Below are 13,305 nucleotides of genomic sequence, written 5' to 3' on the forward strand. Positions count from 1 at the left end.
GCCTTACCTTTTAGAAATCCTCTCTGATTTTAGATTGCACCCAGTGCTTGCTGTTTCCTTGTTGATAAATGATTACTGCATCATTTAAACGTGATGGATACCTGTGATGATATTCACCTTGAGAGCCACGGATGACATAAACCGTGTAAATGAAACAGAAGTCATTTGTTATGTCACCCAAGCCCGATAGAATACTGCCATGTTTTATGTCGTATATGGATTTCCTTGCTAACTCTGTAAATGGACTGTTGAAAAATAAAATGACTTGGTAATTTCCGAGGGTGAGCGTGATGGAATTATACAGTCAGCGTTTCAATTACCCTCGACTGCAAATCATGTGACTGTGACATTTGTGGGGGTAATGATTTTCCTCAGGTGAATTAAAATCAGGATTTAATATATTGTCTGTAATTGTTTTACCCCTATTGATCAGAGGTGAGCGAATAAACTGGAAGCTCGGGATCATTACTTTTTCTCTATAGAGCTGTACGTATGATATAAGAGTATGCTTTGACCGAGAGCATGACTTTATTTGTGTAATTTACAACGTATCGATAATAAGAGGGCTGCTGCTATCCATGAATAAAGAGGAACTGTCATGTTTCTATATCTGGTGTTAATAGTGTATTTGTCCCAATACCCACTGTTGATCTATGTGGGTTTTGATAAATAGCAAACAAGCAAGCCTATATAAAATCAATTTAGCTGTCTCAGCTGAACCGGGTAATCTGTGCCACAATTTTAAATGATTTGTTTTCATATTCTCTTACTTTTTAGCGTATTTTTTCACACAATTTCCTAGATTCTTCAAAGTAATTTCTATTTGAGAGGAGGCTGGTACAGGTTGTGGGGTGAGCGCAAGTAATGCTCTTCCACATGGCTCTATTAACCCCTTAAGGACCAAACTTCTGGAATAAAAGGGAATCATGACATGTCACACATGTCATGTGTCCTTAAGGGGTTAAATGGCTACTCTAAGTACCAAAACAACTTTAGCTTAACAATGCAGTTTTGGTGTCTAGCTCAAGTCCCTGTAGTCTCACTGCCCAATTCTGTGTCATTTAGCAGTTAAATCACCGTTGTTTCTGTTTATGCAGCTCTAGCAACACCTCCCCTGGTGATGACAGACACAGCCTGCATGAAAATAAAATGGTTTAATTTTCAATCAGATCTTACAACACAGTGTGCTTACTTTATAAGTTTGTATCTCCTGTTCTGTTAATTAACTTTAATCAAATACTGGAGATGCTAGCATGCTAATAAAAGAGAAGGAGATAAAGAATTCTAAATGAAACACATTGAGCAACAAAGGAAGTTTAAACTATATTTACAGTATGTATATAGGGAGACTGTGTAGGTCACATGCAGGAGAAGTGTGATTTAGACTGCATAAACAAAGTGATTTAGGGCGGGGCCGGACCGCCATGCTGACAGGTCGCATGCAGGAGAGGCTCCGGAGAAATCAGGCCTCTTAGGCAAATACTGCGCTCTGACACCCGCATGGAACCCAAAGCAAGTACCCGCGGCTGCGGACAAAGCAGCAGAACCCGAGATCGGGAGTTTCGGATCCCAGGAGGGAGGCACGAAACTTCGGGGACTGCGGCCTTCTCGGGAGGGATCGGGGTGGACAGCCGCTGCCCAGTCTCCCTACCCGGACACCGCAAGCCCGCAAGCCGACCTCATGTAATGCCTGCCGGTCCCGTTCTCCCCCCCCATGGGATCGGGGGGGATATCCCGGTCCCCATATCGGAGGGCTCGGGAAGTGTGGAGACCATGAGGCAGGATGCTCCCAGGGCCAACCTGCTAAGATGGCGACGTCGAGGGGCACAACATCAGCAGCTCCCGCCCTATGAAGCCCCAGGGGAGAGAAACCGCCCCACTCACCCAAACATGTAACCGTCAGATCAGCCCAGCAGTGAGTCCTCTACTAATCTTCACCGGGTGAACACAGCAAGCCCGCGGCTTACACAGGCACCAAGCCCGTCAAGCAACAGCATGCCCCTCAACCGGGACAAGGTAAAACTCTGCTACTGCCATGACAAAACAGCCACAATATGCCGCTACAAAGCCCGCCTGGCCCCACACAGACGCCTGCAGGATCACAGCAGCTGGCTGACGACAGTGCAAACAGCGACCATCGCGGGGGCACCAAAGGGGGATCTGAAGGATCAACTGGAGGGGCTAGCTTGATTCCTGACAACCCTGGACTGCTTTCCCCATACAGGACTCACTTGCCATGCGGCATTGCAGATGACACCGGACCAGGCGACATAACAGAAGAACACTACACTGAAATGTACTCGGCACGGAGGGTATTGGTTGGTGCCCCTGCCAAACTGAACCCTGTGATTCCCTTCTGAAACCTTCTAAGCCGAGATAATTGTTTAACACTAAACTGTTATATACCGCTCAAACGTGTTTGCTCGCCGCAATTATTACTGTATGCTCTTATTATTATTATCGCTGTATGTTCTTGCTAGGTCTTCCTAGGCCCCCTGGCGGTGCTCCTGGATGGCCGGCTACTGGCCATTCCCATGCCAAAAAGCTGGCGTGTCTGGCAACCTGCCTGCCTCCCTAACCTCTCGGTTACCCGAGACTTAAAAGCATGTTTCTACCAATATACCTACTCGTAGATAGTCAATTTACCCTGTCCACCCTGTCGTAACAAATCCATAGGACATGCATGGACAGCGTGTGAATCAGCAACTTACCTATAAGCGATTTAATAAGCATGTTAAAAAAGTATGTTCCAACTAAACCTACACACTAAGCAGCCCATAACTGTCAAGCTGTATTAACACTATGCTAAACTATTACTTAATGCTTTAAAACAACGTCTCTCTTGATCCACTAACACAAAAATGTGCGCTGATATGCTGTTATGCCCTTTTCTGTTCAATTCATTGTTCACTCTTTTCTTGCTATAACTGGCAAGGCATAATGAGAATGTTTGTAACCCTCATGCGCTTCAAAAATAAAGAATTTAAAAAAAAAATAAAAAATAATAATAAATCGTTCCATAAAGATAAAGTTGTTTTGGTGCTTATAGCGTCCCTTTAATCGGAAGGCATAGGTCCATAGAATGTTCACTCTTTTCTAAATACTATGGGGATTGTTAAAAAAAAATAACGCAGACAGCCCCAAACCTCTGTCACTTGATATATTATATGTAGTAGAATATATGAATACCTATGCATAATAAAATCATCCCCATCACCCCATAATTATGCAGCAATGTGACTTTATTACCATCCTCTTAAGCACACAGTGCTCTGGGGTCTTTAATTCCCTGACATAAATGGTGCCAGTGTGAAATCTGTACAATGCTTGGAAGGGCTCTGTTGCCTTAAATGATGTGTAGCGCTATTCTTGGGGAACCACTACTTATCCCTAACCTCTTGCAGCATTTATTGGATAGTAATGGACCAAATAGACAAGAATGATATGCTAATATAGTTTGAACTTCCCCTCCTGGTAAAATAAACCATACATCTGCAGCAAGCATGCCAAACTCAAAGGCTAGCATTGGCCAAATAAACAAGGTTTCAGTTTACTTTGAAAAGTACAGTAAAAAAAAAAATCCAGCACCCTCCTCTAGTAAACCCCACCCCCCCTCTACTAAACCCCAGGCCTCCCCTCTATACTAAATCCCAGGTGTGGGGCCTCTCCCTGCTCTCACTGCTCTCACGCGCATAGTTTAGTAATGCTGGGCCGAAATGATGTCATATTCCGGCACCCGGCATCACTACAGAGGGCTCCCGTGAGGAAGCACTGAGGAACAGGAAGACTGAGCTCCTTCACTGCAGCCAGCACCTTTCCCCCGGCCTGATAAATTTTAGCAGAGTAGGCACCTGCAATGTGGGGAGAGCATGTGCCTTCTCTGCCTTAACAGTAAGCATGGGAAACTCGCAGCTCGCTGGACCGCAAAGATATTCATTGTGGGCCGCGAGTTTGACATGCTTGATCTACAGTGTCTTCATGGTAAAAAAAAAAAAGTTATTTTTTTTTGGTTTTCTGCATTTTTTTTTTTTTTTGCAGTGCCTAGGTTTTACACACACGCTTGTCAAGCCACAATAGCTAGTCCAAGCCAATGAAGTAGTACATGTTTTACATTTCATAATATCGTTGCATTCGTACATAGCACTTTTTTGTTAGTTATAGAACCTAGTTACACAGGAAATCTGCTATTCTCATCGTTTGGTCATTTAGTGAACTGGTTAATCCTGTAACCTATGGGTTAACATGCTAGGTGAACCTTGCTAAATCTTGCTTGTAACATAAAGTAACATCGCTGTACTAGTTACACATAAGGTTTTTATGCTGTGTCAATATAGGTATAGCTTACAATGTGAATATACAGGGTAAGGGTACTAGATGATACTTGCGCCAGTTTTAATTGACTCATTACTCGTGGGTTAACTTTGCTAGGGTATTCTATCCTGCTTTTGCTGTTGCGATTGTTTAGAACATAGTTTAACATAAACGTCAAGTCCTGAGAGTAGTTGCTTGTGTGAGCACCCCACAGCTTCGCCAGCGTGCAGTTAGGTATTTCTTCTCCCCGGAGGGATGTTGGGCAGGCTTTGAGACTTAGGCTGGTTCCTCAAGTCCCAGGGGGTTGTCTATTAGATCTGGGTGGCTGCATGTGTCCGCTTGTAGTCGCCTTCCAGACCCACAGGGCTTGTGTAGGTTGCATCCCGCTGGGAGCCGCAGGTATCTGTGCGAGCCAGCAGGGTCACTGCGCCGCCATTTTAGATATGGCTCGTGGCCTGGTCTGCGTGTTGGCGGTCCTTTAGGGCCCCGGGTGCTTTGGCCCGGGGTGGGGGGGGGGAAACAGGGCCCGGTCTGCTCAGCTAAGGGAGTCTGGCCAGACCGCATCGGGCAGGATAGCGGGCGGCGGCCTTCCGTCTCGCTCCCCGCCTGAGTAGGCCTCATCCAGAAGGAGCGCTGCGTGTCTCTCCGGGGGACTAAAACGTTAGTTGCAAGCCTCCCCGGTTCCAGAGTCTCCCCATGTGCTTGCCCACCTCCGTAGGTCGTCGGGTAGGGCAAAAAGTTTCTTGTTAACAGCAATGCTTCGAAAGTTGCTGGAGCTGCTATGCCATGCGACCGGCTAGCAACTCCCATCATGCCCAGAACTATTCTGGAGCAAAATAAACAGGAAACATTGCAAGAACTTCAATTTTTTTTTTTCTTTTAATTTTTGATCTGTTGTTTTTATATATTGTTTTAATTGCTCTATAAAATGTGTTAAGAATGGATCAGTTCCATCATGGCGTGTGCCTTTAAAATATATATTTAGATCACACATGCTGATATTTATTAAACGTGATCTAGATCAGACTAAATGTACACGCAGGAATTTTCATTAATTTAAACCTCCAAGGTGTGACATCTGTACACGATATTGTTCAGTAGCTTATTAAGTACTCCAGTGGATAAGACCTGTCTTTCCGGTGTCACAGTGGTGTCAGCCATTGTGCTGCGACAGGCTGAATGCTTTAAAGATCCAGTACAGGACCGTCTTGGGAATGCAAACAGATGCTGCTTTTAGTGGCGGCAAAGTATACTATTAAGAGGAAATGACAGCTGGCTCTTAGGTAGCAACATGGGCCTAGTAACATTTCCTTTTCTCTTTTCAATTATACGTAATGATTTCCAAAAATAAAAATAGTCACAAAGTCCTTTCTAAAGCATTGAGCAACTCGTAATGTATTGTGTTTTAAAAGTATTATAGTCCCTGTGCTCAAAGTCAGCCAGGATGACTCCATGTTTACCTTCGGGCTGTGATATTCCTAAAAAGGAAACTCTGCTGGTTTACATTACACAGCTATTCGTGCTCCTTGTATTAGACTCCAGTGATTGTTGCTTGTAGGTGGTGCTGGTTACTTTTGTCCCTAAATCCACTTTAACGGGAACAGGGGGTAACGGATCCCGACTTGGGATCCCAACCTGTCCCTCTACATTGTCCGTCCCTTCTCCTTTGACACCAGGGACTTCAACTGTCTCCAAATACTGCCTTTACAAAGGCACTTGTGGCTCATAGGCCTAGTATGTCACCTATTGCATTTTTACACCATGACTACCCTTTACCCCTTAAGGATGGAGACAATTGTAGAATTCCTGAACCAAGTTCTGTTCACCCATAAGTTACCTCTTTAATATTAAATGCACCCACACTTATATATAATTTTGTTCATGAGAAAAAGGGCTTTCATTTCACATCAAATAGTTATATGTGAAGCATTATTTAATTTGAATAAAATCTAAACAAAGGTGAGAAATTAGGAAATGTCATTTTCCAAGTTCTGTATGGCATTTTAAATGTAAATTTCATAATACTGTTAACTTTTACTGCAATAAAATACACATATTGCCCCCCATGTACGGATTTTATGAGGTTTTGGAAGGTTTTAGGGTCAAATATAGGGCTTTCCCCATTTCGGTTTTTACACAATGAAATTCACCAGATTGGTTTGCTGGGCCTATGTTTCCTTTGAGAATGTATGGCAACCCAGTAATGAAATTTACACCCATCATGACATACCACTAACAAAAGTAGACAGCCCAGGGTATTCAAAAAGGGTGTCCAGTTTTTTTTAGTTGGCTCTTATTCACAAAGGCCAAATTTTGTGTTAATTATTTTTTTTGCATTTTTTACACACAAAAAACACATTTTCACTTATGATACCATCGTCATTATACGTTTTACTTTACTAAATCACTCATTTTTTGTTCAGTGATGTCGCACAAGTACAATGGTAATCCACATACAGGTTTTGGAGAGTTCGATAACAAGGTCATGTATAGGGATTGCAAATTAAATTCTCTGGAATTGTCTTCTGGGTTGTCAGGCAGGTCCATATATATCATATCTAGCCAATCAAAGTCATGTGATCGTGTTAATAGCGTGATCACATGACTCAAATCGGCTTGATTGGCTGCAGGGGTCTGCGTGGGTTGTCATGCAGATCCCCCAATATATAATAAAATAATTTATTTAGGCATAAATAACATATATTACACACTTCCAATATTATATATATATATATATATATATAGTATATTCATTCTAAGTGTATTTTGAAAAGAGAAATATATATATTTATATCTTTCTCTTTTCAAAATACACTTAGAATGAATATATTATAATATAATATATAATATTGGAAGTGTGTAATATGTTATTTATTTCTAAATAAATTATTTTATTTGAGTCATGTGATCACGCTATTACCATGATCACATGACTTCGATTGGCTACAGGGGGACTACTTGGGTTGCCAGGCAGTCCCTCCGATTGGATCCAGCGAGGAGTATGATTCGACAGGGTTGCAGGGGTACAGACATTAGGATGTGTCGCCCTAACATCATCAAAACCCATGCCTGTCCTAATGGTGTAAATGGGTTAACGATGCTACATTTAACATATTTTCAAGGATTTAAATCAGTGAATAAAACATGAGCATATAGCCTACAATAAACTACAATAAAATATATAACTGTCACATAGTGGAGAGTCAGGTGAAACATAGAATTCACATCCCTGAGCATTCTGCCTGAATTTAGCAACAAATGCAAATAATAAAATGATTGCATGTAACTAAGCTTTAATAGATGGCTCTGCCTCAAAGTCCACGATCTTTGGAATCTTGATTTATCAGGTTTCAGTCTGTTGGTGTCCTAGATCAGACAGCCACTAGAGGCCCTTCCTGGTGCTGTCCTGCAATCTTTGCAGGATTGATATTCAGTGTCTTCACGATCTGCATGAAGACGCTGAAAGCTCCACATACGGAAGCACACGAGATGCTAAATGGATCGGCAGGCATACCCACAAGCCCTCAGTGCTTCCCTGTGGGGAAGCATTGGATGGGATCCGTCAAGGAACGAATCGCGATTTAAGGGTAGTGGTTACATAATTCTAAAAAAAATGGTAAACGCTCTTAAAAACAATTCCTAACATTAGGGTGTTCCTTTGTGGACAGATGCTATTTTTTTTTTTGCATAAACACATGTACTATATTTTTAAAGGATGTTTAGTGTTTCTTTTCATATATTATGGAAAAAATGCCAATATTTTGGGGGAAAGAAACTCGATACATTTTCCTCAGTGTTTAGTATATATTATAAGCAACTAGTACAGGGCCACAGAAACAAGCACGCGCGCAGCAAGAACATAAATTTGGTGAGGTGGGATCCCTCACTCAAAAAAGGCTTACCACAACTCCAAAAATAATACAGTTGACTGAGAGACTGAATCAGGACTAACACGATGAAGAATTTACTCCTCAGTGCCGGTCTCTTCCCAGATATTAAAAAATATAGCCACACACATAGCAAGCCATTGGCCAACACGATATGAGGACTACAACGTGCCATTCTTATAAGAGTGAGACTAATAGAGGCCAAGTATTCTATCTGCTGGAGAAACAAGTGTAACTATTCTCTGAATAAAATAGCTCATGCTTCCCTGTTTCCTACTTGATCACCATGTTATAGTTGGGATAAAATAGTTTGAGGATTACAACCATAATAAATTAGTATGCTGCCTTTGACTTATCTGCCAGCATAAATGCCACCTTGGATATTGACATTTATAGAGGTGTCTTGTGAATTTATTCCCCAAATAAATCTCTGATATTGGCGATCATGCAAGGACTCAGTAAATTCAGTAAATGCTGGTACCTACAGATGTCATGCACCGGAGCTTTCAGAATATTTTAATGCTAACTCCTGATAGATTGGAAACTTTATTCCTCTAAAACCTGGCTTATGGATCATGGGGTCTGACCGTCTACTGCTAGATAGCTACCGCTTGGCTTCCTTGTTGCGCGTGTTCTGTCTGTGCAGTTTGTAAGCTCACTCCATAAAGAAGTACAGTTTTGAATATCTCACATAAAGTGACCTAATCTTCAACTCAGTCCCGCTTCGATAACAGTGACACATTTTCCTTGTTCTAAAACATATTTGTATTTTATAGAGAACCTAAGTTGAGGCAACGGTTGTTTTTCAAAAGTCTGTCTTTTAAAACAAAAATGACAACAATTATATGCAATTTTCACCTACTGGCGTGTCACTTGGGGTACTGCGTGGGTAGACTTTGCAACACTGATGTGCCAGAATGGAATATTGCTGCACGACATTCATTCACGATTTGACATTCTTTGAATAATATCTGCTTCAGGCTAACTTTCAGTTTTTTTTTTTTTTTTTTTTCTCCTCTCTGTAGAAAATGTAATACCGTGTTGTTGTGTTGAATCCAGTTGGCAATGGCCTTGCATGGTAACAAATGAGAGAGCAATTACTATGATTGGAGTAATTACATTTCGTGGAATTGGCATATATTCTGTTATTATGATACAGTTCGCCCTAGGAAGATTGTTTTTCAGCATCATTTTTTTTAATGTATTTTTCCCTCCCAGAAAGACTTTGTTAAAGACAAAATAGCTAATGTGTAATTGGAGCTATTGAATGAAGAAAGCAGCAAAGTCTGTTTTAATGTATAGATGATAGTTAAATCTGTAAATGTATACAATATATGTCTAGGCATATGCTATAAAAAAAATCCTACATACACAGCTGTTCGTTTAGTTAACTAAATGGCAGGAGAACTTATTTTAAATTACAGTTTAAAATTGGATTCCATTTATCTGAAGCTTACTGAACATGTCAAATACCATGCGTGCGCACAGACTATGGATTGGATCGTCGTGTAAATGGACCTTGAAACTGTAACCTTCTTGTCTGGGCATTTCCTCAAACCGGGTTGAATCCATACCAATTTAATATATGGATGTTAAATCAACATATCCATTTAAAGGGCACTCCATAGGTATCATATTTTACGAACATTGTATCGCAAGATTTGTATCTTACGTAAAAATATACTATAAGTTCAATAAATCTGCCTTTTGATGGTGCACATCTAATCGTTACATCGCTTTCACTTACACTAAAAGCAATTGATGGAGCAAGAATCAAACATTGGTTAGCAAGTTAATAGTACATCTCCAAACACACACAATATTTTAACCCCTTAAGGACACATGACATGTGTGACATGTCATGATTCCCTTTTATTCCAGAAGTTTGGTCCTTAAGGGGTTAAAGTAATGAGATTTTCCTAGATTGCCCTGTCTGTAGATTTTTTTTTTTTAAATACTTGTTGCTATTACTATAACTTTAATAATGCTTAGTTTTTTGCTGAAATATAGAATTCCCCCACTGGAGCAGAAGTGCATCATGCTGATGAGTCCCAAATGGGTTAAAACCATTCAGCTTGTGACTTGTCCTTCATACATTAGGATTATAATCAATGCATTAACATGAGAGCCAGTAATTCGAGACTTCATATCATTGATAAGGGTACCAGCAAAATATGAGCTAAAATTGATCAAACCTGTGCTCAGATATATGTGCTCATTTGGATTATCTGCATGGCATTCGGGGGGGAGGGTGTGGTGGAAACACCGACTTTTAGGTGGTGAAGGTGTTTGCCTTGGTATATGTATATGATGCACAATGGAACATTTAAGATGTTGTGAAAATCCTATTTTGTTCAGGGCTTACAATTGATGAAACAAGGGATGTACGGCTCATTGCACATCATGGGGTTGGGTAGAGTTATTTTGTATCAGTGACAATGATATAAATGTGTTAAATAGTCCACTATGTACTAAAAAAAAGTTGTTTTGCTCTGAGTGGAGATATTCTTTCATTTTAGACCCAATTAGATTTATGATTTCATTAGATGTATGATTTAATGGGGAAGAGGTGCAAGTGATGAACAAGTCTGCATGCCAATAAAAATAATAAAAGGTTAGGTTTCTTAAAGTGATTTTGGCTGTTGGAGTATACGTGCATAGAGCTATTCACTGGTTAGTACAATGTTTTCGAGAAAAATTGTCAGAACCTGCAGAACAACAAAGCAGAGTGATATTCGGTTGTCTAAACGTTAATCCCGAACATGAATCTGTAACATTTCTGTGCTCCGGGATAGAATGCTGGAGGAGTTTGAACAAATGGCCTTTAGTCTTGCTTTTTTATTTTCAATTCAAGCTTTATTGAGACAATAGAATATGACAACATATCTTCACAGAATGCATAAAGAGATGGAACATCAAAAAACACTTTTCAGATTATACCGTGTATTGTGTAAATAGAGAATATTGCATCATTCCACAGGGTGCTCCACATAAACATGAATAGGACATCTTTGTTTAGGTGCGTAAATGTTGTCTACCATTAATAATACAAAAAAACAAACAAATTAACATACAAGCAATCTAATAGCTATACCTACTTATGAATACTCATAATAACTAATGATTATAGCCTTGATTTAATATTGTTGGGTAGGCTTTATATTTTTGGATAAACTTTGAAACACATTTTTAAGTTATTAAAATGTCTAAAAACACATCATATTTTTAAAATAAATCCTAAATATTTCAATATTTAACAGTTTTCAAGATATTATATCATTTTAACAGTTTATCCAAAATGATTAATCATTTGGAAACCTTATCTAACCTAATTAAATGGAGGTCTATGTAAGTACATTCCTGAAGTTGATAGAGATGTTTTATTTTATCTGTTTTATAGGCTTCTCCTAATTGGAGGCAATGAGACAAATGAGGACGGAGTGTCCAAAGCTACGGCTTGCGGAATATCGGCCTGGAGGGTCATGTCTGGCTCCATGCATTACAAGCTGGTCACTAGTTATGAGGATGACGTTGGCACTGTGAGTTAAAAGAGAAAATGTTTTACTACATAAGTGTACATAAGTGTTTCAGTCTGTGTCTACTATTCCCTCCTGCCCTCTCCCCTTACTTCTTTTCCTGCTTTCTTCATATTATCCTTCCCTTAAGAAATTCCAAGAGGTGACTTTTTTTGGCCAGTCATTTCTTGTCTTGACCCCATGCAGTCAGTATAAAGTATCACCACACATGCTCTATACCCATATGTGTGTAGCTCTGCCTTGTCCATTCTTGCTATATTTCTTCCTCTACCTTATTTAAGATGGCGTGCTGGAGTAAACTTCCAAAGTCTGAATAAAATGTTACTTAAAGAGTTACCTCAACCAAAAAAGTGTTTTATTTAAAATGCTGGTTTTGGTTAGAATAACCCTTTGACGTAGTTCACCCCTCCAAATAAAAGCTAATGTTAGGGATCAAATCAAGTGTTTGATTATTTGACTATTTGCTCCTGTCCAAATTGGTTATTTAATTGCGTGCACGCTTCCTAAAAGTAATTCACACCGGACACAAGTTTCAGGTTCATGAAAGACTTCAGGAATGTGTTTATTCCGAGGGGTGGGAGACCCCTTATAAGCCAGACATATGTCATATGCATAGTCATAGATAACACAAAGTATACATTCAACAATTGGTTAACAGTTAGGAGGTCTTGTCTAAACCCACCCTACAGGATTTAATGTCATCATCATAAAACTCCCCCACCCACATTCCAGGACCATTTTGTTACACGTGGCAAGTTCATGAGAGAGCCGTTACTGAACAAAGAAGGGGGAAGGGGCTGAAGGGGAAACAGTTGCTGGACACAGGAGGGAAGGGGAAGCAATTACTCTGGCAGTCAGTTTACCATAGTGAATACAGATACACAGAGTAAATAGACATTAGTAAATAGACATTTTACTAATTCTAATATTTTGTCCATAACACTAATATTCACCTGCATTCTATTGCCGAATTTTCCCTGTAGCCCAAACCTCTTTGCTTAACGTCTCCTCCTTAAAGGAGAGGGGAGGGCATTGAGGATTAACAGAGTGGATGACAGGGGCTGTACAAGGGGTGTTGTGATATTGGCTGCTATGCACCTGGTGGCAATTTAACTCAGAATTGATATTCTCCAGCCTGGAACTTTCTGGACGGGCTAATGACGATTCCGGAGGTGGGGTTAGATCTGCAACAACTAAGGGATTAATCTCTGCATGTGCATCGTCTTAAAGCAAATCAATAAAGTGGTCATGGTACTTGGATTAACCCTTTTAGCATGATCAATCCAGAAGTTCTACTTATACCTTGTAACATCTAACAAATCGGATACTTAGATATTATGGATCTGGTTGGTAGACACGTATAAATATGTATAAAGGTAAAAAAATGCATTATTTAGTTGGCAAACTGGATAGCATGTAGGCAACCTTCGGCACTCCAGATCTTTTGGGATACACCTCCCATGATGCTTTGCCAGCGTTATGGGTGTAAGAGCATTATGGGGGATGTAGTCCACAACATCTGGAGTGCCGAAGGTTGCCTAGCCCTGTAAAATCTAAAGCATTTTACAGAT

General features: G+C 40.3%; 1 protein-coding gene across 1 annotated transcript in view; it reads left to right on the forward strand.

The window, feature by feature from the left end:
* NBAS (NBAS subunit of NRZ tethering complex) overlaps nucleotides 1-13,305 on the forward strand; it is a 676,063-nt gene that overhangs the window by 56,642 nt on the left and 606,116 nt on the right. The window contains exon 10 of the mRNA XM_063442147.1: nucleotides 11,599-11,737. Within this exon, the coding sequence (XP_063298217.1) occupies nucleotides 11,599-11,737 (139 nt within the window). The remainder of the gene's footprint in view (nucleotides 1-11,598; nucleotides 11,738-13,305) is intronic.

Source organism: Pelobates fuscus, chromosome 2 (assembly GCF_036172605.1).
Source record: "Pelobates fuscus isolate aPelFus1 chromosome 2, aPelFus1.pri, whole genome shotgun sequence".
Lineage (NCBI taxonomy): Eukaryota > Metazoa > Chordata > Amphibia > Anura > Pelobatidae > Pelobates > Pelobates fuscus.